Source organism: Cetorhinus maximus, chromosome 1 (assembly GCF_964194155.1).
Source record: "Cetorhinus maximus chromosome 1, sCetMax3.hap1.1, whole genome shotgun sequence".
Lineage (NCBI taxonomy): Eukaryota > Metazoa > Chordata > Chondrichthyes > Lamniformes > Cetorhinidae > Cetorhinus > Cetorhinus maximus.
Window position 1 is genome coordinate 200,060,507 of NC_135879.1, and position 25,027 is coordinate 200,085,533.

Here is a 25,027-nt window from a genome sequence, read left to right on the forward strand (position 1 = left end):
CTCCAAATGTCAGGTCTTTTATTTAAAAAAAAACAAGCCATGCATTTATCCAGTTAGGCATAGCCATATAATGATATTAGCACATGGTTCCAGTTAGGAAAGTTCTGCATTAGTCACAAATTCTCACTTTCAACAAAGTTTTTCACACTTGAGCAAAAACAGACCTACTCCAAATGTTAAATGGATAACTGACACCAAAATATGGGGAACAGGGGAGCTATCAATATTAGTCCATGGAAGTTCACCTCCCTGTGTGACTGTGGTTAACGAATGAATAGGTCACAGCTCATTTAAGTAATATGAACCATATTTTTCGATAGGTTCGACCGATCACAGCTGAGAGATTATATCACTGGGCTGACCCAGAGTTTCCTGTACCAGGAGCCCACGGCACTATAAAATTGTACGCTTGGTGCAAGCTTCATAGGGATTGCATGTGACTGAAGGATAAGACTCGCATCTTGCTGCTGGCCCCAGCCCAAAGGTTATGGCACTGAAGACTTGTGAACGCTGGTCCCTGCTCATTTTCCTCTTCCTACCCTTTTTCCTATGCCTGGAAGAATATTCAGAGGTGAGCGTGAAAGATATTGCAAACTTGACAAAAGTAGTTGAAAACCAGCAATCTTCCAGGTATTTAAAGAGCGAACAGACTGAAGCTGTAAACCATACAGGTGGGGTAAATTCGAGACTGGCTGCAGCTGACAAGACAGGAAAAGTACAAAAAAAGCCGAAAAGAAACAAATTTGAAACTAAGGTGCTAGAACAGCCAACTCCTCATAGCATCCAGGTACTTTGAACTGATTTTGTACACAAAGGTAATAATAGTCCCGAGGCAGTTTGGCTTCATCTGGCTTAAACTGGAACAATTTGAATTTTAGGATAACAAAGTTTAGTTGATTTTTCAGTTAAAGCTTAAAATTCTAGTAATTTTTTTTTTGTTGGTAGGAAAAAGGAAAACAACTTTATATGTTTATCATGGGTTTACTCGTGAATTTGTTGTATTGTTGTAAAGTTAAACAAAACCAACTATTGAAACAGGACTGAATACTTTTCAAATTGAATAATAAAAGATCTTATAATGAACTCATTAAAAAGGGGAACAATTTGAAAATTTGATTTCCTGGATAATGCGGCAGTTGAAATGTATACATGCACTTCCTCTTTATTTTCCCCATAGATTTAATTAAAATTTTAAATTTGTGATAACCCTTATTGAAAATGTTATCTGTGTGAAGATTCCCCATTTTAATGTTTGAATTGGTTATGATTATTTATTATCAGACTAATCTGAAAAGGTTTTCAGGTGGTAGGGTCGGCCAGGATCAAGTATTTTGAAAATGTCAAATTCGACCATGTACTCAGGGGAAATGGGCTATATAGATTATGAATTGTTTCTGGTAAACTGCAGTCTAAATTCTGCACTGCATAATTATTTGAACAGCAACTTTTCTCTATGATTATACATCAGTGATTTGCCTCACAAAAATCAGCATTGAGCAGTGATGTATAAGTATTCTTGCTCGTACAAACGATATAGTTAACTCGGTAAAAGCAGAAAATATTTTATAAATTTCATTGCAACTGTCAAATTCCTATATGCTATTTCCTCAGTAAGTGCAGCATTATAGCCAATCAAGTAATATAATTAAAAAAAAACCCTAATCTTAATCTGAACTGTCAAAGGAAACAAAATGTAACTCCTGGTGTTATTCAGACATGTCAAAAATAGAGCAAATAACATTAACAAAACCGACACTTCCACCTGTCTGCCATAAGAACTTCAACACTGGGGTAGCTTGCTCTATTTCAGAACCATCTCTTACAATGTAACTCCCCTGCTTTTCCTAATACCTTTTAATATTTATCTTCTTGAAGTTTTATCTAATTCCCTCCTAGATGTTGTGATTCATTTGACTTCAGTAGCTAAATGCGGCAATGGATTTCATATTCTAACACTATTGTGGGAGCATACAAAAAAGCCAAAATGAAACAAATTTGAAACTAAGGTGATAGAACAGCCAGCTCCTAATAGCATAATTTCGAAGATGATTAATGCCTTTTTCAGGGCAACTGTGATTGCTATAAATGGTGGAATTTCCAGTGTCATCCACAACACAAAAACATATATTTTTTAAAAATGTACTAAGTTCATAAAAGCAGTGTCAAACTCTATCAAAATCTTGACTTATGTACAAGCTGAAGGTGCAGTTGTGGTGCTTATTGATACTAAATGCAATGTTTCATCCCATAGTGGATCTTTCCGATGCCTATTATGCTAATAAGTACATCTCTGCTGCTACCTTAATTCTGATCGTATTGAATTCATGCCTAAAATACTTTTCTTTATTATTTTGGATTATATATTTAAACTTTCCTTTAAATATTAAGCATGTAATGGAAATATATGCTAGATAGATAATCCCATGTATCTTAAAAGCTGATATATTGAACTACTCTGGTTATTTTTGCTTATTATTGTTATGGCCTCTTCGTTTATGCTATAAGCACGTAAATGGTCAGCCATTTTACCTGGTAGATTCACAGAGACTAAGTTTCCTGGATACAAAAGAAAAGAAAAGAATAATTTACAAACGTGTTAAAATCTAACCTACTGGCCCGATCCTTACCAGGCATTTACACACCTTGTGTCAAATGCCATTGAAAAACCCAGGGATTGTGCAGCAAAGGAATTTTCAACTGCTGACCATCCATTTCTTGCCTCACAGATGTGAAGTTTCTAACAATCTGTACATTTAACAGTCCAGAATTTGGTGGACAGCATCTCACGACGGGACTGGTCATAGTTGATACTTTTCCTGTACCTTTCAGCTTAATTTTTTTTGCCCTTTAAGTTGTTGGAAGCGCAAGGTGATAATGGCATAGTGAGGTCAATGGGACATCTGGGACCTTGGTGAACAATAGGACTAACAATGCTTCACCTTAACAAATGGGATTAAAGGAATGAGAAATAAACAAAGAAAAGAATGAGAAGGGGGGTGAATTAGAATGTATAAATTTAATGTTAACTCAGGCACATAAAGAGAAATAAAGGACGGAATTTAATGTTGGTGATAGGCAACAAAATTTTTACCTTGGCAGGCGGGCGTGCACCTGACCCGTTCGGGCATACGCCTGTCCCACTCGAGCGTTAAATGACATGTGTTGATGTCGGGCGAGCGTCCCGATGTCAATGCACAGTTGCGTGATATTTCGGTTGGCGGGCACGTACTGGAGTTGGCAGCGTGCCTGCCGATAATTAAAATGTTAAGGCCATTTAAGGGACAACTAACTTAAATTTTTTGCTGCCTGTCCAACCTTATGATTGGTGGGCAGACGAAAAGCCAAGCAGCCTTTGTACTTTTTTGGAAACCTCATCTACGGGCAGGATGAGGTTTCCAACCTCAAATAAAAATGAAATAACATTTTTCAAATTTCACTTATAACATGTCCCTACTCATGACAGAGTCACATGAGGGGATATGTTTTATAACATTTTTCTAACCTTTATTATTATTTTTTAAACTCTTCATCTTCCTGAGGCAGCTCTGTGTGAAGTTCGCACTTGCCCCCCTTGCCCTCCTCCCACTGCCTGCACAGGCAGCACTCCCGCTTGCATTTCACGCTGGGCAGGCCTTAATTGGCCCGCCAGTGTGAAATCGCCTTCTGGGCTCGATCGCAGGCAGCAGTCAGCTTCCTAACCATCCCCTCCTGCCCCCGCTCAACCCACCCAACAACGGCTAAATTCTGCCCCAGGTCTCATCTGCTGCCTAGACAACCAGAGGGAGCCTCATGTCAGTTCCATTAGGGAAAGTCCCCCAGAATTCATTAGCCATCAGGCACTTAAACTGGTTAGGGTCAGGCCTGCAGTGGTGTTTAGGACCCTGAGGGGTGATAATCCTGCCCCTGCCAAGAACTGCCAGCCAATCAAAAGCCGGCAGCTCTCCATTGCCCATCAGCATCACCAGGAGTAGTGGCTGCTGCCAATAATGCACACGCCAAAGGCCTGCAATTGACAAAGGACACAGGCCACAGGTGAGGGCGGGATAGGTGTCACGGGTTCTGAAGAAAGGGCAAGGGGGACCTCTCAGCAGACATCTCCCTTCCTGATGCCTTGTCCCTTGATCAGGCACAGTGTCTTTGCATGAGGAACCCCCACCCCTCCCTCCGACCAGATGCCCACCAGTTTGGTTTGGTTTTCAGGATCTCTGTGTGGTAACTACCTCCCTCACTGCTGACTGAATACAAATGACAGTGGGATGAGGCCCTGAGTGGCATTACAGGCCTCAATTAGTGCCCAGGTGGGAAGGCTATGCATGAGCCTTCCTGCCCTGGACTAAATTGGGTGATGTGGGAAGGCAGCAGGTTCCCCATTCAGCACCATCCTGCCTGATTAAATGCCCCCACCTCTAAACCCCCACCAGGAGGCATTCAATTCCACCCAAAAAGAAGGAAACAAAGATTAGATTGAGAGAGAAAAAAAAGAGACAGAAAGTAAATGTAGAAAAAAAAAGATTTAAAAATATAAATTTAAATTTATGAAATCTCCAACAACAATTCTGAACCTGAATGGATGACACTCCATACTTTTAATTGTTCCCTTTGTTCCAGAGAGGTTGATTGACAGTCATCAACAATTCCCCTAGCAAAACTGGAGTCAATGGGAATCAGGGGGAAATCTCTCCGCTGGTTGGAGTCAAACCTAGTACAAAGGAAGATGGTTGTGGTTGTTGGAGGTCAGTAATCTCCACTCCAGGACATCACTGCAGGAGTTCCTCAGGGTAGTGGCCTTGGCCCAACCATCTTCAGCTGCTTCATCAATGACCTTCCTTCCATCATAAGGTCAGAAGTGGGGATGTTCGCTGACAATTGCACAATGTTCAGCACCATTCATGACTCCTCAGATACTGAAGCAGCCCATGTCCAAATGCAGCAAGACCTGGATAATATCCGGGTTTGGGCTGAAAAGTGGCAAGTAACATTTGTGCCTCACAAGGGTCAGGCAATGACCATCTCCAACAAAAGGGAATCTAACCATCGTCCCTTGATGTTCAATGGCATTATCATCACTGAATCCCCCACTATCAACATCCTAGGCATTACCATTGAACAGAAACTGAACTGGACTAACCAGATAAATACTGTGGCTACAAGAACAGATCAGAGGCTAGGAATCCTGTAACGAGTAACTCACCTCCTGACTCCCCAAAACCTGTCCACCATCTACAAGGCACATATCAGGAGTGTGATGGAATGCTCCCCACTTTCCTGGATGAGTGCAGCTCCTACAGCACTCAAGAAGCTTGACACCATCCAGGACAAAGCAGCCCGCTTGATTGGCACCACATCCACAAACATTCACTCCCTCCACCATCGACGCACAGTAGCAGTAGTGAGTAACATCTACAACATGCACTACAGGAATTAACCAAGGCTGCTTCGACAGCACCTTCCAAACCCATGACCACTACCATCTAGAAAGGCAAGGGCAGCAGATAGATGGGAACACCACCACCTGAAAGTTCCCTTCCAAGTCACTCATCATCCTGACTTGGAAATATATCGCCGTTCCTTCACTGTTGTTGGGTCAAAATCCTGGGACTCCCTTTCTAACAGCACTGTGGGTGTACCTACACGACATGGACTGCATGGTTCAAGAAGGCAGCTCACCACCACCTTCTCAAGGGCAACTAGGGATGGGCAATAAATGCTGGTGCAGCCAACGAAGCCCACATCACGTGAATGAATAAAAGAAACCAATTATCACCTTGTTTAAAGGATACCAATGTGATTAATTGCTAGACTTAATGTTCTATGCTGTATTTAATGGAAAATTAGCATGCAAATGCAGCAACTTCATGAAACTCCTGGGGGGGTTAAGTGTTAGATTCCATTCTTGTGGTGTTAACTGAGGAGCAGTGCAAATCATCCAAAACCTTCTGACAACTTGCTTTTCATGCAGCATCCTTACCGCAAGTTTCTGGCCGATTTCCACTGTAATTGCAAAGTGCACCCCTCACATGCTGTTATTTTTTTCAGTAATTTCAAGTCCAATATCCTTTATAGTAGCAATATGATATTGACGTATTTCATTTATCTGATTACAACAGTAACCATATGATATACTCTATTTTTCTGTCCAAGGAACTGCAACAACATTTGTAAAAATAAAACTTGTTATCCTAAAATCAGATCAGTTGCCTTGAGTTACTTTTTTATAGCTTGTCAATTTAGATTTTTACTAAAGTATACTTGTAAATTTAAAAATCATTTTCTATTTTGAGGAACAACATGAGGTTGTGGATAGGCCTGCTCATTTTGAATGTAGCCACTGTTGTCACAGAGCAGAGCCTGGTCCCCGTGGATGGCCTGGTCCTCCTGGTCAAGCTGGCATTCCGGGTGAGTTATTAATTGTGTCTCTCCAATGTTTCATTTTTCTCTTCCAATTTTAACCCATTCTTTATTCCTGCAGCCAATTTTGGAGGCCATACATTCACAATTCACAGTAAACCCTCCCGTAGCTCACCCAAATGGCCATTCTTCACGTGAATCTGCACACTGAGTCTCAGCAGGCATTTCCACTGTAGGGAATTAGGATCCTTGCATGTATTTATCAGCTGGTGGGAGGTGCTGAGGTTTGCTTACTTGCAGGGGAAGAATTTCTCTAGTTTCCCCCTAATTTCTTCATAACTTCCTCATAAAGTCAGGAGTGTGATTGAATACTCTCCATTTGCCTGGATGAGTGCAGCTCGCTCCAAAAACACTCAAGAAACTCAGCACCATCCAGAACAAAATAGCCTGCATCCCACCCGCCACCTTAAACACTCACTGCCTCCATCATTGGTGCCCAGTGACAATAGTGTGTGCCATCTACAACATGCATTGCAGCAAGTCACCAAGCCTTCTGCCTACCTTATCCAAACCTGTCATAATCTTGTACACCTCTCTTAAATTTCCACTTAGTCTCCTTTGCTCCAAAGAGAACAATCCTGTCTTTTTCAACCTCAACTTGTAACTAAAACCCTCCATTCCTGGAACCATTCTGGTAAATCTCCTCTGCACACTGTCAAGGACTCTCACACCCTTCCTGAAGTGCAGCAATGAGAACTGGATGTAATGCTCCAGATGTGGCCTAACCAGAGCTCATTAAAGTTCAACATAACTTTCTGGTTTTGTACTCAATGCTTCTACTTATGAAGCCCAAGATCCCATATACTTTGCTAACTACTCTCTCCATATGTCCCGCCACCTTAAAAATCTATGCACATGTATCCACGGATCCCTCTGTCCCTTTTAGCTCTTTAGAATTGTTCTATTAATTCTATATTGTCTCTCCATATCCCTTCTGCCAAAACACATCACCTCACACTTCCCTGTATTAAATTCCATCTACCATTTCTCTGCCTATTCTGGTAGCCTATCTACGTCCTGTAGCAAGTGATAAAAATTGCACGCCATCCTGATTAGGAATTGTATCACTGCCCCTGTACTGTGCCTGGATCAAAAACCTGGAACACCCTCTCTAATTGCATTGTGGATGTACCTACATCACATGGACTTCAGCAGTTCACATAGGCGGCTCACCACCACCTTCTCAAGGGCAATTGGGAATGGGCAACAAATGCTGGCCTTGCCAGTAATGCTCACACCCCATGAATGAATTTAAAAAAAGATATACCTTATGAGATTTTCTTTTAATAAATTACAAGCTGAAACTACTTACATGTTACCCATTATCCCTACATGGAAAAACTTGACCCCTGATTGCTTCAAAACTCATTTGAATGTTCAATTGTTCTACCAACACTGATAATTGTATCATACAAAATACAATATAGATTACTGATTGTTGTATTTTCTATGTCTGCACTCGATTCCTCTTCAAGGCTTCAAAACACTGAAATGTTCTGAGAAACACCCATTCTCTGGATGCAAATTTCAGGAAAAATGGATGGGGATCCATAATGCTGTATCTCCTTCCCATTATACTGCTCTGGGAGCAGGGGACAGAGATGAGCCTGTCTGTTACAGGCCTAGCATTCTCATGTTATTAAAGTGGAAGGCACCATGCACAGCTTCCTAGCTCACCTCCTGTATTTATGGGCACCGGACACTAAAACATGGGTAATTCCCACAATGTACTTTTGAAGATTTTTGCATAAAACAGAGGAGGAGCCCTATGGCTTCCCCACTTCTGACCTTATGATGGAAGGAAGGTCATTGATGAAGCAGCTGAAGATGGTTGGGCCGAGGCCACTACCCTGAGGAACTCCTGCAGCAATGTCCTGGATCACAGATGATTGACCTCCAACAACCACAACCATCTTCCTTTGTACTAGGTATGACTCCAACCAGCAGAGAGATTTCCCCCTGATTCCCATTGACTCCAGTTTTGCTAGGGGAATTGTTGATGACTGTCAATCGAACTTCTCTGGCCCTGGAAAGGAACAATTAAAAGTATGGAGTGTCATCCATTCAGGTTCAGAATTGTTGTTGGAGATTTCATAAATTTATAAAATCAATTTTAATAACTATCCACCAGATACATGAACATTGGGTTGGCCCTTCTCCTTTTCCTGCCCTATTTCCTGGTGCTAGGCACAGCTTGGGGGAGGTGGACGTGGACTGGGAGTGTCTCTGGACCTTGTTAATGTCTTAGTGAAGGTAACTCAGTCACACCTTGGTCTAAATAGCTTCAGCACACTTTGGGTGCAGAACTCATTTTCAGCATTGGGAGGCAGGAAAAGCATAGCTAAGAATTCAGACCCTTCTTGGTTCAAAAACAGAAAATGCTGGAAAAACTCAGCAGGTCTGAAGAAGGGTCGTACGGACTCAAAACGTTAACTCTGTTCCTCTTTCCATAGATGCTGCTAGACCTGCTGAGTTTTTCCAGCATTTACTGTTTCTGTTTCAGATTTCCAGCATCTGCACTATTTTGCTTTTACCCTTCTTGGTTCATATGGCTCAGTACACTATTAGTGCAATTATCATTTGAACCATTGGAGAATTTACGCAAACACAAAAAATGCTGGGAAAACTCAGCAGGTCTGACAGCATCTGTGGAGAGAAAAACAGAGTTAACGTTTCGAGTCCTTATGACTCTTCTTCATATTGACTTGAAATGTTAACTCTGTCTTTCTCGCCACAGGTGCTGTCAGACCTGCTGAAGTTTCCCAGCATTTTTTGTTTTTGTTTCAGATTTCCAGTATCTACAGTATTTTGCCTTTACATTGGAGAACTTATATTTGTTTTATTTTTGGCCTTGAGGCATATTTATCCAAGTAGTCACTGTCTAAATACAACAGCTGGCAATCAAATACCAATTGATTCCTACAATACAACTATCTGTACTTTAATAGGAAACCATGGAAATAATGGAAATAATGGGCTCCCAGGACATGAGGGGGAGAAAGGTGAGCAAGGCCGAAAAGGAGACATAGGACCTCGAGGAGAACGTGGAATTCAAGGCATCAAAGGCGAGAAGGGACAAGCCGGGATCCCATCAGAACTCAAAGTAAGAACGATACTATCCTGTTCACAATATGCAAAACATTTTACAGAACAGTATTGTGTAAAACAATGGTTAATCAATATGGGTGAGACGTTGGGAATGTCACTGGGCTATAAGCCCAGGCTAATACTTTGGTAACACTAGTACAATGGGACCTTTAACTTGCCTGGTTTACAGCAGCTAGTGTCATAAAAAGTGGGTGTGTCATTCTTCAATCTGACTCTGCTGAACTGCGGTGCTGGGCTTCGAGGACAGATGCGCTGCCTGGATCTCGCTCGGCCTGAGTCTGAAGATTGGGTGAGACACGCGCAAAAGAAATTTCGTGCAAGTAATTGGGCAAGGAGTGGCAATCTGATGCTGAGTGCCACTCCAAGGAAGTGACGCCCATAATAAACCATTCCTAAGTGTATTTGTGGCTGTGCCTTCAACTGCCCTAGTCTTTGACTTTGATTTGCCTCCCTAAACCTATCCTCTGCTATAACACTCTCTCCTATAAAATACTCCTTGAAACCTATCTTTTTGACCAAGCTGTTGGTCCACTGTCCTAATATCTGTTACGTGTCTCAGTGTCAAATTTCGTTTGATAACGCTCCTGTGGTAGTACTATTTAAATATTGCTACATATGTCATGTTATGCTGGGAAAGCAAAAATAATTGGACAGAAGGAGCAGGGTTAATGAAGGCACGATCAAGACAAGGGTGCTGAGGAGGGTTTTGAATGGAAGGGGTGGACAGAGTGATTGAGCATTTGAACAAGTATGAGCTGAACAAAGAGAGTCAGTATGGATTTGTGAAAGGTAGATCATGTCTGATTAATCTAGCAGATTCTTTTGAGGAGATCATCAACAAGGTGGGCAGGGTAATGTCTAAGGATGTCATCTATGTAGGATACAAAAGGCATTTAGTAAAGTTCCACACAAGGGATTATTAGCAAAATATAGAGCACATAACATTAGAGGTAAATTTGTGATATGGGTTGTTAATTGGCTGGGGGATAGCAGACATGGCAGTGATATAAGAAATCTACACTGGGGGAATGTAAAAAGTGATGTTTCCCAGGATCTGTATTGGGTGTTAACTTTTAGGTATTATTAGAAGTATTAAAGGATATAAGTCAAAAGCAGCAATTGTATAGAGCCATGGTGGGAGACTTCACCTGGAGCATTGTGTACAGTTTTGGTCTCCTTATCTAAGGAAGGATGTACTTGCCATAGAGCAAATGCAATGGAGGTTCACCAGATTAATGCCTGCGATGGCGCGATTGTCTTATGAGGAGAGATTGAGGAAACTGAGCTTGTATTCTCTGGCGTTTTGAAGAATTAGAGGTGATCTCATTGAAACTTACAAAATTCTTACAGGGCGTGACAGGGTGGATGTAAATAGGATGTTTCCCCTGGCTGGTGAGTCTAGTACCAAGGGACACAGTCCCAGAGTAAGAGACAGGCCATTTAAGACTGAGATAAGGAGGAATTTCTTCACTCAGAGGGTGAAGAATCTTTGGAATTCTCTACCCTGGAGGGCTGTGGAAGGTCAATCATTGAGTCTGTCCAAGACAGAAATCGATAGATTTTTGCATACTCATGGCATCAAGGGATATGGGGAGAGTGGGGAAAAATGGTATGGAGGTAGATGATCAGCCGTAGTCTTTTTGAATGGCGGAGCAGGCTCGACAGGCTGAATGGCCTTCTCCTGTTCCTATTTCTTATGTTGCTATGTCCCTATACATAGAATTGAGGTACAGATCAACCATTGTCTAAGGGCCTAGGAGTGAAAATAGCTTGGGCCTCATATTAGATTGTTCACAGGAATTCCCTCCCACCATGCTTTCTCTGGATGTGCCTCGAGTTAAAATTGACCCCACTGAAGTACATTTACTTAGTCCATGTCTAGCAGATAGTTTCATATTGTTTGACCTTCTGTGAATGATCCAGTGCAAAGCTTTAAAAAGTTCCCAAAAGCGTATTTCCCAGGCTGGGATCTTTCTGAAATTAACATTCAACCTAATTCAACTTTTTTGATTTTGCAGAGTCAGTCACATAATTGGCTCACTGCTAGTGTTGATATTAAAACAGGTTTTTCAGGTCAAGAATAGGCTTCTACCTGTCCAAGGACACATGCATAGAGATTATCACCAGTCTGAAAGTAGCTGGTTGCTAAAACCATCAGCCATATTGTACCAACAACTTTAATGATATTGGCAATTTTGTACAAATCAAGCATTATTTCACTTTTCTCATTTTAATTAACATAGGTTGCTTTTATGGCTTCTATGGCAACCCATTTCACAAACCAGAACAGTGGTATTATTTTCAGCAGTGTGGAGACCAATGTTGGAAGCTATTTTGATGTTATGACTGGAAGATTTACTGCACCAATAGCAGGTAAGTTGATGACATTACAGTTGGCTGATTTGCAAACAAGTGCGTAATGTACTTTCACTTTTTCAGCGAAAGGGTAATTGAAATCTGAAACTATCTCCCTCAAAAGGCTGTAGATACTAGGACAACTGAAACTTACAGGTCTGAGACAGATAGATTATTGTTAGGTCATTCTACCAAGGGATGTGGAGCAAAGGCACAAATGTGGAGTTGAGGTGCAAGACAGCCATAATCTAATTGAATAACAAAGGAGGATTGAAGAGCTGAATGGCCTACTTTTTTAAAGTTATTCTTTCATGGGATGTGGGCATCACTGGCATTTATTGCCCATTCTTAATTGCCCTTGAGAAGGTGGTGGTGAGTTGCCTTCTTGAACCACTGCAGTCCATGTGGTGTAGGCATACCCATAGTGTTGTTAGGAATTATGTTTCAGGATTTTGACAGTGAAAGAACAGCGATATATTTCCAAGTCAGGGTGGTGAGTGGCTTGGAGGGGAACTTGCAGGTTCCATGCATCTGCTGCTCTTGTCCTTCTAGGTGGTCATCAGTTTGGAAGGTTCTGTCTAAGGAGCTTTGGTGAGTCACTGTAGTACATCTTGTAGATGGTACGGACTGCTTATACTGTGCGTCGGTGGTAGAGGGAGTGAATATTTGTGGATGTGGTGCCAATCAAGCAGGCTGCTTTGTCCTGGATGGTGTCAAGCTTTTTGAGTATTGTAGGAGCTGCGTTCATCCAGGCAAGTGGGGAGTATTCCATCACACTCCTGACTTGTGCCTTGTAGATGGTGGACAGGCATTGCGGAGTCAGGAGGTGAGTTACTTGATGCAGAATTCCCAGCCTCTGACCTGCTCTTGTAGTCACAGTATTTATATGGCTAGTCCAGTTCAGTTCCTGGTCAATGGATGTTGATAATGGAGGATTCAGGGTGCTGATAATGGGAGATTCATTGATGGTAATGCCATTGAATGTCAAGGGAAGATCGTTAGATTTTCTCTTGTTGGAGATGTTCATTGCGTGTCACTTGTGTGGCATGAGTGTTACTTGCCACTTATCAGCCCAAGCCTGAATGTTGTCCAGTTCTTGCTGCATTTGGACATGGACTGCTTCAGTATCTGAGGAGTCGCAAATGGTGCTGAATATTGTGCAATCATCAGCGAACATCCCCACTTCTGACATTATAATGAAGGGAAGGTAATTGATACAGCAGATGAAGATGGTTGGGCCATGGAAACTATTCTAAGGAACACCTGCAGTGATGCCCTGGAATGAGGTGTCTGACCTCCAAAAACCACAATCATCTTCCTTTGTGCTCGGTATGACTCCAACCAGTGAAGAGTTTTGCCCCTGATTCTCATTGACTCCAGTTTTGCTTGGGCTCCTTGGTCAAATGCTGCCTTGATGTCAAGGGCAGTCACTTTCACCTCAACTATTGAGTTCAGCTCTTCTGTCCATGTTTGGACCAAGAACTCAAAGAGGTCAGGAGGGGAAGCTGCCGGAACCCAAACTAAACGTTCATGAGCAGTTTATTGCTGAGTAAGTGCTGCTTGAAAGACACTTTGTTTCCAATACTCCTATGTTCCTGTTTTCAAAAAAGATTGTGAATTTAAAAAAAGTTTGTGCAATTAATTAGTAACTACTGATTAATGGTTATAGATAATTGTATTTATGAAGCTTTTGTTTGGATGCTAATACACGTCAAGGTGAGGAATGCTAGTGCTATGGAATGGAAAAATGGTCATTTTGGGAACCCAGTGAATTCATCAAGCATTCTCAGGTCAGGTACAGCATGGCTATATGTATAATAAAACTCCTGTTGCTCTATATCAGCGATATGCCAGACCACCAATATCTGAAAATCTGCTCCAATTGCGCCAAAGCCACATTTATAAACTCGCTATCAGCTTAAAAGGAAGATGTTGGGAATTCTGGAAGGATGAAATCTATTTGGCTGAAGAGTCTACTTCCACCAAACATGACTTAGGATCTTGCAGCCAGTGTGATAGTTTTCCGTTTCTCACACCAACCATCCTGTGGTCTATTTCTGTGAGGTTTCCATGTTAAGAAGTGAACTTGCTCTTCGGAGTATTTACAAAACAAGTGCTTGCAATTGAAATTTTAAGCATTATTTTAACCCATTCATTGGGTCAATTATTTTAAATGTCACAACAATTATCAACAAATTTTAACCTCTTATTGCCAATTAATTTAAAATTAAAAGATATTATATAAATATATCAATAGGAAGAGGATAACCAGGAAAAGAGTAGGGCCCATAAGGGACCATGGGGGGAATCTATGGATGGAGTCAGATGACATCGCTAGAGTGTTGAATGAATACTACACATCCGTCTTCACCCAAGAGAATGAGGATGAAGTTATCGAACTCAAGAGAGGGAGACTGCGAGGTTCTTAAGCAAATTGATATAGGGAGTGACAAGGTATTGGAGGTTTTGGCAGGCTTAAAAGTGGGCAAATCTCCAGGTCTGGATGATTTGTGTCCCAGACTGCTGAGGGAGGCAAGGGAGGAGATCGCTGGGGCTCTGACCCAAATTTTTAATTCCTCTCTGGCCACGGGGGAGGTGCCAGAGGACTGGAGAACAGCCAATGTGGTTCCGCTATTTAAGAAGGGTTGTACAGATAAGTCAGAGAACCATAGGCCAGTGAGTCTCATGTCAGTGGTAGGGAAACTATTGAGAAAATTCTGAAGGAGAGAATCTATCTCCACTTGGAGAGGCAAGGTTTGATCAGGGATAGTCAGCATGGCTTTGTCAGAGGGAGGTCATGCCGAACAAATTTGATTGAATTTTTTGAGGAGGTGACCAAGTGTATAGATGAGGGTAGTGCAGTTGATGTAGTTTATACGGATTTCAGCAAAGTCTTTGACCAGGTCCCACATGGGAGACTTATAAAGAAGGCAAATCCACATGGAATACAGGGTAATTTGATAAGGTGGATTCAAAATTGGCTTAGTTGTAGGAGGCAGAGGGTGATGACAGAAGGATGCTTTAGTGACTGGAAACCAGTGTCCAGTGGCGTACCACAGGGATCTGTGCTGGGTCCCCTATTGTTTGTCATTTATATAAACGACATAGCTGACTATGTGGGGGGTAGGATTAGTAAGTTTGCGAATGACACGAAGATTGGCCGGGTGGTTAGCAGTGAGGTTGAGTGTCTTGGGCTACAGGAAGATATAGACGGGATGGTCAAATGGGCAGATAAGTGGCAGATGGAATTTAACCCTGAAAAGTGTGAGGTGATACACTTTGGAAGGAGTAATTTGACAAAGAAGTATTCAATGAACAGCATGACACTAGCAAGTTCTGAGGAAGAAAGGGATCTTGGCGTGTGTGCCCATAGATCTCTGAAGGTGGAGGGGCATGTTAGTGGGGTGGTGAAAAAGGCATATGGGACACTTGCCTTTATCAATCGAGGCATAGATTACAAAAGTAGGGAGGTCATGTTGGAGTTGTATAGAGCCTTGGTGAGGCCACAGCTGGTGTACTGTGTGCAGTTCTGGTCGCCACATTATAGGAAGGATGTGATTGCACTGGAGGGGGTGCAGAGGAGATTCACCAGGATGTTGCCTGGGATGAAACATTTAAGTTATGAAGAGAGGTTGGATAGGTTTGGGTTGTTTTCGTTGGAGCAGAGAAAACTAAGGGGTGACCTGATCGCGGTGTACAAGATTATGAGGGGCATGGACAGGGTGGATAGGGAACAGCTGTTCCCCTTAGTTGAAGGGTCAGTCACAAGGGGACATAAGTTCAAGGTGAGGGGTTTAGGGGGGACGAGAGGAAAAACTATTTTACCCAGAGCGTGGTGACGGTCAGGAATGCACTGCCTGGGAGGGTGGTGGAGGCGGGTTGCCTCACAACCTTTAAAAAGTACCTGGATGAGCACTTGACACGTTACAACATTCAAAGCTATGGGCCAAGTGCTGGTAAATGGGATTAGGTAGGTAGGTCAGGTGTTTCTCAAGTATCAGTGCAGACTCGATGGGCCGAAGGCCCTCTTCTGCACTGTGTGATTCTGTGATTCTGAAAAGCACTTGGAAAAGATACTTTTGGAGACCTTGCTAAAGTTATCAGGATTCTGAAGTTGATCTCGATTTTGCACTGTGGCAATTAATTCAAATACCAGGGGCTGAATTTTACACCTCGTGGGCGAGCGCACACCCGACCCAATCGGGCATAAAATAGTGTAAGAAGACGTCGGGCGAGTGTCTTCAAGTTGGCGGGTGCGCACGGGTGTCGGAGCCATGCCCGTCATCAATTAAAAGGCCACTTAAGGCCGTTAAAAACCCAATCCAGATTTTATGTTATCCAGTCAATTTCCCCCTTGTCACATGGGCAAAACAGGCAGGCAGGCAACCCTATTTTGCGAAAACTTCATCCAGTGGCGGGATAAAAAGGGTCATAAGCATTGCCATTCTGAGCAGTGAGGAGTTTAGGAGATAGTTTGCTGCTGGTTGCTTGTTGGAACTTGACAGCTTCAACTCAGTTCTGAGCTTCATTCTTGGCATTTCCAGGCTTCATTTCAGGACTCGTTGCTTTCTCCAAGGCCCCCAGAGGATTTTGACCTTGTGGACCCTTCCAGGTATCATACAGCCTTCTGTAACCCTCGTAATGGGGATTGTGCTCTGCACTCTGAGGAAGAAGAGAGGGGCAGAAGGGAGAGGAGGCCAGGTGGCCCAATGCAGCATCCAGCAGGAAGTCCAAGCTGGAAGGGGCCGCAGAAGACGCTACTACCCTGCTGCCAGGGTTTACAGGCAGCGATGCAGCTGCCTCAATATGTCCAATATGTGCAATGCCAAAGGAGGCTCTGCCTCACCAGGGAGACAGTGACCTCCATTTGTCAAATGATTGGGCCTGACATCACCTCCAACTTTGTGGGTGGAAACCCCATGTCAGTGGCTCTGAAGGTCACAGTGGCCCTCAACTTCTATGCCTCCTGCTCTTTCCAGGAGTCAGTGGGGGATTTGTGTGGAGTGTCCCAATCAGCTGTCCACAGTTGCGTCAAGCTGGTGACAGAAGCTCTGTTCAGGTGGATAATGACATTTATTCATTTCCGTACGGACGAGGCCAACCAGGCTGAGCGAGCCAAAGGATTTTCAGCGATTGCTGGGTTCCCCCGCCTATAGGGTGCAATCGACTATATACATGTGGCCATCAAGATGCCAGCCGGTCAGCCAAGCGCATTCGTCAACATGAAGGGCTTCCACTTGATGAACGTCTAGATAGTTTTTGTGACCACAAGACTCAGATTCTGCAAGTCTGTGCAAGATACCCTGGCAGATCCCATGACGTTTATATCCTGAGACATGCCCAGGTGCCGAGGCTCTTCAGTGCTCCAGCCCAACTGGTTGGATGGCTGCTGGGTGACAAGGACTGTACATTAAAAAGGTGGCATATGACGCCTCTCCGCCACCCAAGAACAGAGGCAGATCAGTGTTATAATAGGAGTCATGCCTCTACAAGGGTGATGACAGAGAAGACCAAAGGTCTTCTGAAGATGTGCTTCTGATGCCTGGACCGTTCAGTGGGAGCACTACAATACCCCCCAGAGCGGGTGTCACTGATAGTGATTGCATGCTGGCACTGGTAAGGGGGGACCCACTGGAGGAAGAGGATCTTGAGGCAGCTTCTCAGGCCACAGAGGATGAATCCAATAGTGAGTCTGAAGATGAGCACAGTGAGGAGATTGCTAAGGGCATGGAGCAAGACCTTGATAACCTCCAGGGAGGCAGGGACACCAGGGACGCCTTGATCCAACGCTCCTTCAACTAGGCCGCCAAAGATCAGCTTCCACCTCATGCCAGGGCTGCCGTCTCCATCCAGGATGTCTGCGTAATAAAGTTTAGAGCCACTCACGTCCAGCATTACAGACTGGCATAACCTGCACCAAAAAAAAAGGTGAAGCATACTCAGGCCATTATGACAAAAACAAAATTTATGTAAATTTCACACTCAAAACAAATTAACATTACCATCCCTGGTGTTCATTTCCACACCAGTAAACATCTAAACAAAACATTAGAGAACAGAAGGTCACCCGTGACCAGTCCCTCTTGTGCTCATGGTGCCTTAAACTTCTGTTTGCGAGTGCTACGTCTTGGTGCCCCTTCCCCACCCCCAACCTCACTGGCACTGGCATTGGAGACAGCTGCTGATTCTGCTGTCTTGTTGGCCTTGATGACCTTGGCGGTCGTCCTTTGGTCACTGGAGCCTGTGCTGGCCCCACCTGGGAGGGAACAGCCAGTGCCATGACTGGCATCTCCCCAGCCGGCACAGCCTCATCAGATGCCATGGTTACTGCTACTGCCTTCATCCAGAGCGTCCTGAGAGAAGCCTGCAGAGATGACAGGCAGCTCATGTGTCAACATAAGGTTGATCTGGACCTCCCTGCTCACCTTTGATGGACGGGCAACCAGCTGGAATACTGCCTCATCTATCTCCCACAATGGCACTGACCACCTGAGGTCAGTGCCTGTGTGAGGACTTGCAGGTCCAAGCACAGCCCTAGGAACCCCTGATTCTATCCCTGGAGATGCCTCTCCATGAGAGTCGCCACTCTCTCAATGGCGGAGGCAGTGCGCTCAGCCATGAGGGTCGGTGCAGTTTCTATGCTCTGCATGGACACCTCCACAAGAGACCATGGCACTCATACCTTCTTGGATCTCTGCCAGATCCTCCCGAACATCCCGCTGGACATTCAGCATCTGCCGCCTAATGGACGACTTCAGAGGCTCATCGTCTGCCTTTGACTGAGCATCGTCCTGGTCTCCAGCAGTTCTCCCACTGCCGGCGCCCTGGGCACTCTCTGCCTCCACCTGCAATTCAAGTGAATGTGAAGTACCCTCACCGCTGTGCACCGACATTCTAGCTGATGATCTAATGCCCACCGGGGTGCTGTTCTCTCCGCTGGTGCCTGGTTCAGCAAGCGGGTGTGACGCAGGTGCAGCTGAAGCTCGGCAGTCTTCTGGTGTCAGGGGTGGTTCTTTGGGGTCCTGCAAACGAGTGCCTGCTAGTGAATCTAAGGGACAACAACAACATGTCATTAGTTTAAGTCATCACACTGTCACTGTGCATGCCAGGCACCCTGGTGGACAATGGAGATCATGGTAAAATCGTCTTTCAATGATCAATGGGGATTCCAGTTTTGAGGCTCCCATCAATTAAGAGAATACACAAGAATGTTTGCACAATTGAAAAATCTCATCTCTGTGCATTTCACTCTTACCTTCATCTGACACACCATCCTCTCCATGACCGACTGAATGAGGTGCGTGGCGCCTCTCCAGCTCCAAGGCGTGTTGCTCAAATCTGGTCAATATTAGGAGGTTTGGGCGCCTCCGCCTGTCCGTGACCTCTCAATTTGGTTATGGCTCATCTTCTCCTTAAAGGACAGAGGAACATTGATTAGCCCACTCCCTACCTGCAGCACCATTGCAGCCTGGCCAACCCCATCTGAGGAGCACCTTGCAGGGCACATCTGAGTCATGGCCCTCGAGCCGCAAGGCACTCAGTCCAAGGAGCCAGGGCTCACCCCCTTGGCCAATTCCGGCATAATCGACAGTCGGCACTCAGACTCTAACACCCCTGAGCTCCACGCGGGGATGGCCAGACCTTAACACTTCTTCACACTGACCGATGCCTACACGGTACTCACCCTTCCTGAGTGCAGCAGGTCCTTGTGCTTTTTGCCACAGTGCACCCATGTGTGCCACACAATGTCGTGACTGCTGACCTCAGCTGCCACTTTCTCACAAGCTTTTTTTGTCTGGTGCAGTGGCCTCCTCTTTCCATTTCCGGGGACGAGGGTGTTTCTCCTGGCAGCCACTCCTCCAAGATCACCCCGAGGCACTCGTCCAAAAAACGGGGGTGGCCGAGTGCCCAGCCGACCTACCCTCCCATCTGGTGTCTCCAGCCACTGTTGAGGCTATAGTTTCATTCTCCAGAACGCAGAGTACATGATTCTTCCCTGGCAGCCTTCAAGGAGCTGCCTGCGCCATTTTTAAACCGCCCACCGGGTCAGCATTGGACCCGGCACCCTACAGGCCCCCACCCCCGCCTGGCCCTTCCCGACCATTGGGAAGACACGTTTCACGCTGGGTGGGCCTTAACTGGCCAACAAGCGTGAAATTGCCGTAGTTGGTCGACTGGGGTCAGGGGCCTGTTTCTCAGCCAGCCCCGGGCCTGCCAGTCACGCACACCCGCCCCAAGCGTAAAATTCAGGCCCAGGAGATACAATTTTAAAACAAAAACAAATGAACGCTGGTAACACTCAACAAGACCAGAAGCATCTGTGGAGAAACATGTCAGTCAGTTGACATTTCAGGTTTAAAATCCTCCATCAGGACCCTTCCTGCCTGTACTGAGGAAGGGCCTAAGACCTAAAACTTCAACTGATTGACTCCTATTTCTCTACCAATGTTCTGCATTTACAGCTTTTTCGTACTTTTGCTTTCAAGTTTCCAAAACCTCAAGATGGATTTTTGCGGAGTCAGGATGACTCTATGGATCTTTAAAAATGGCAAACAGGACCCGAATGTGGAAATCTCGCCTCCATTTCCTACAGATCCAATTTTTTCTGGTGGGGTAAAGGAGTCAGTGTGTAATTCACATAGGAGGGAACCTCAAATTCAGCAGGGCCATTTGAATTCGGTGCTGAGTTCAAACAGACCCTGTTTTGACTCGTAAAGGACCTTAACTAGCAGTGTGGGAGGTACAAACTGATGGAGTAGACATAAACACCCTTGAAGGGCAGATGCAGTCTGTATCACTTTCATGATCTGTAGTGATTTAAATGACGCACTCTTTAAATAAAAAAAACGAGCTGCATCTGTCAGTGAGAATTAAAAGAAAATCTTCTGGACTGCTTTGATTGACAGGTATAGGTTAGAAAATAAGTAGCATCTGGTTGTTCAGATTCAACTGACCACTTTGCTGACATTTCCCCAAAGGCTATCATTATTGTCATTATGAATGCTTGGCTGAGTTTCATAAGTGACAATTATGTCAGCAGGGGTTTTTGATTTCAGAGTTTGCTTGACAACATAAAGAGGCTATTAATGGATTATCTGTCTTTGATGTGGCTACTGAATAGAAGTTTGTTTGTTTATGTAAGAAATTAATGACTTGAGAGGGGTCAGTTAGCTCAGTTGGTTAGATGGTTAGTGTGTGATGCAAAATGGTGGCAACAGCACAGTATGAGGGGCCATGGTTCTTGGGTGTGGGAGTGAGGAGATGTGAGGGGTGAGGGGTAATAGAGGGCCTAACAACTTCTAGAACAACTGGAACAAAGTCCTAGAGAACTGAGATGTGCTTTCTAACCAGCCTGCCTTGGCACTTGTCCACCTCCATGGCCACATATACTTTGTTTCTGGGGATGACAGGACCCATCCCACGCTTGTTCCCACTAGAGCAAAAATCGTATATTCCGGGCACTTTTTAACAAGGTGGGTCCAGTAAGTTGAGAAGTTTCCTGACTTAAGCTACCTGCCTTGGTAGCCAAAATCTGGCCCTGTTAGTACTTTGCATTTTTGACTCAATTTAAAAATTTGAGGATAGATTTTAACCCAACCCATCTGACAAGAATTACTTAGATGTATCTTGAAGTTCATGACGTCAATCCCATATCATTCCCAACCCTTCACCATTTTAGCTAGCAGCTTCTGCCTGTACATCTGGTACACATCCCAGGAAAGGATGGTTCAAATTAAAAGGACAACTTTGCGCTCTGATGGCATCTTACCCATCTAATGACAGATGCCCTGTCCAGTCCTGGACACATCAATAAAACCTGAAAACCATTCCCAATCTCTTCAATTCTGCATACAAGAAACTCAGCCTGCCTTTGATTGTTGCCAAAACAAAATTCATATATCAACACACACCTGGTCAGTCAAATATTCCACCTCCTATATATGTTGAAGGAGAGACACTAGAATATGTTCAACGCTTCTCATACCAAAGCTACCTTTCTCAAAATGCCACCATTGATGAGATCAAAAACCAGGTCAGTTGTGCCGGTTCAGCCTTCTACAAACTACAGCAATGAATGTTTGACAACAAGAGCTACGCAAGTCAACATAAGTCCTAGTGTGTAGAAATGTTGTTGTCACCACACTCATGTACTGCAGTGAGAACTGGACTGTGTATCAGCGACACAGAAGAGCGCAAGAGAATTTCCATCAGCACTGTCTACTGCATCCTCTGGATTCAATGGGAGTACCATTGAACAAATAATAGTGTCCCTCTTGAAGCCAGCTCCACAAACATTCAGGCAAATCTCCTGCAAAATCAACTTGGATAGACTGGACACTTTGTCCGGATGGCTGAAAAGCATCTCCCCTGCCAGGTTTTGTTTTCTCCGTTCTCAAATGGCCAGATTTTCACAGCACGGTAAAGAAAACGCTTCAAAGACACTTTGAAGCTCTCTTTGAAGCACAGCAGCATTGATTTGCTATCAATCATTTAAAATGGCCACAACTTGTCCATCAAGCTGCATCAGTCTTTGAGTCACAACGTCTTAACGATGAGGCTGAGCAGTGGCAGAGAAGGAAAGAAAAGGAAGTACATCCTAAACTCTGGATCCTACTACCCTGTGGTACACCCTGCCCACGTGCTCAAAGATCTGCAGGTCAAGAATCGACCTGTTCTGTCACATGAAAACCCATGCCAGAAATGCATGACCCTGAATACACGTGACTCTTGAATCGAGGGACGGCCAATGATGGTGACAATTACACTAAAGCACTGGTTTAGTTGTTTTGCTGCCTCAGGGGTTTCCCTGTAACATGTCCAGTTCCAGTGTCTCAACCTATAGTGGCGTCGGCCACCATGGCACTAAATTTCAGCGTGACTGTGTCCTTCCCAGCGCCCACAGGGACATCTGAGGAATGAACCACTTTGCTTGTTTCCCCTTGGAGAACTGATGGTTTCTATCCCTCCCATTTGGTTCTTTGTAACTGTTCTTCAAGCACTTTAAGGACCACCCATGGATTAGTTCTTGGAGGTTGAAACCCAAAGTTTGTGTAACAACAGTATGACCATCCATGAGGGATCTTCCTATTGTGTCTCTGACATGTGCAACTGAAGCTTCTATAGTTGCCACTGGGGTTATCATGTGCTCAAGTGCAGACAGCTGTGAAGACAGTCATTGCTGCAAGACATCATTCATGTGGGTGGTGACAACACATGATGTTTGGATATCAGGCTCACTAATCATAGAAACTAGGAGCTGGAGTAGGCCATTCCGCCCTTCGAGCCTGCTCCGCCATTTAGTATGATCATGGCTGATCCTCTATCTCAACACCATATTCCCTTTCTCTCCATACCCCTTGTTGCCCCTAATATCCAAAAAATTATCAATTTCTTTCTTGAATATACTCAGTGACCCGGCCTCCACAGCCTTCTGTGGAAGAGAATTCCACAGGTTGACCACCCTCTGAGTGAAGAAATTTTTCCTCATCTCAGTCCTAAATGGCCTGCCATATCCTGAGACTGTGGCCCCTGGTTCTAGACTTCCCAACCAGGGGAAACATCCTCCCTCCATCTCGTCTGTCTAGCCCTGTTAGAACGTTATGCACTTCAATCAGATCCCCTCTCATTCTTCTAAACTCAAGTGAATACAGGCCACGTCGAACCAATCTCTCCTCATACGACAATCCTGCCATCCCCGGTATCAGCCTAGTGAACCTTCGCTGCACTCCATCTCTGGCGAGTATATCCTTTCTTAGGTTGGGGGACCAAAACTGCATGCAATACTCCAGGTGTGGTCTCACCAAGGCCTTGTATAACTGCAGTAAGAGATCCCTACTTCTGAACTCAAATCCTCTTGCAATGAAGGCTAACATATCATTTGCCTTCCTAATTGCTTGCTGCACCTGCCTGTTTACTTTCATTGACTGGACACCCAGATCCCTTTGTACACCCACATTTCCCAGTATATCACCATTTAAATAATGCACTGCCTTTCTATTTTTCACACTGAAGCATATAACTCCACATTTATCCAGGTAATGCTGCATCTGCCATATGTTTGCCCACACACACACAACTTGTCTAAATCATCCTGAAGCCTCCTTGCATCCTTCTCACAACTCACAACCTCACCCACTTTTGTGTCGTCAGCTAACTTGGAAATGTTGCAAAACCCTATATATCTATATTTATCTTGGAAATGTTGCATTTGGTTCCCCCATCCAAATCATTTATATATATCGTGAATAGCTGGGGCACAAGCACTGATCCCTGTAGTACACCACTAGTCCCCAGCTGCCAATCAGAAAAAGACCCATTTATTCCCACTCTCTGTTTCCTGTCTGTCAACCAATTCTCAATCCATGCCAGTATATTACGCCTAATCCCATGTGCTTTAATTTTGCTCACTAGCCTCTAATGTGGGACCTTATCAAAAGCCTTCTTGAAATCCAAATACACCACATCCACTGGTTCTCCCTTATCTATTCTACTAGTTACATCCTCAAAAAACTCCAGTAGATTAGTTAAGCATGATTTCCCTTTCATAAACCCATGCTGACTTTGTGTAATCCCGTTAACGCTTTCCACGTGTTCTGTTACCACCTCTTTTATAATAGACTCTAGCATTTTTTCCACTGCTGATGTTAGGCTAACTGGTCTGTAATTCTCTGTTTTTTTCTCTCCCTCCTTTTTTAAATAGCGGGCTTACATTTGCCACCTTCCAATCTGTAGGAACTGCTCCAGAGTCTATAGAATCTTGGAAGATGACCACCAATGCATCCAATATTTCCAGGGCCACTTCCTTTAGTACTCTGAGATGTAGATTATCAGGCCCTGGGGATTCTTCAGCCTTTAACCCCATTAATTTCTCTAGCACCATTTTTTTACTAATACTGATTTTCTTCAATTCCTCCCTCTCACTAGACCCTTGGTTCCCAAACATTTCTTGGAAATTATTTGTGAAGACAGAACCAAAATATGTGTTCAATTCTTCTCAATGTATTGGTCTAAAAAAACCATCATGTACACACTCCGGGAAATCCTCCTCCACAGTGTTTTTGCCAGTTTGGTTTGTCCAATCTATATATAGATTAAAGTCACCCATGATTACAGTTGTACCTTTATTGCATGCATCTCTAATTTCCTGCTTAATGCC

General features: G+C 44.1%; 1 protein-coding gene across 1 annotated transcript in view; it reads left to right on the top strand.

The window, feature by feature from the left end:
- Positions 1 to 442: 442 nt before the first annotated feature.
- LOC144690992 (complement C1q tumor necrosis factor-related protein 3-like) overlaps positions 443 to 25,027 on the top strand; it is a 50,407-nt gene continuing 25,822 nt past the window's right edge. The window contains exons 1-4 of the mRNA XM_078558987.1: positions 443 to 571; positions 6,282 to 6,396; positions 9,357 to 9,511; positions 11,760 to 11,889. Coding sequence (XP_078415113.1) covers positions 488 to 571; positions 6,282 to 6,396; positions 9,357 to 9,511; positions 11,760 to 11,889 — 484 coding nt within the window. The 5' untranslated portion in view covers positions 443 to 487. The remainder of the gene's footprint in view (positions 572 to 6,281; positions 6,397 to 9,356; positions 9,512 to 11,759; positions 11,890 to 25,027) is intronic.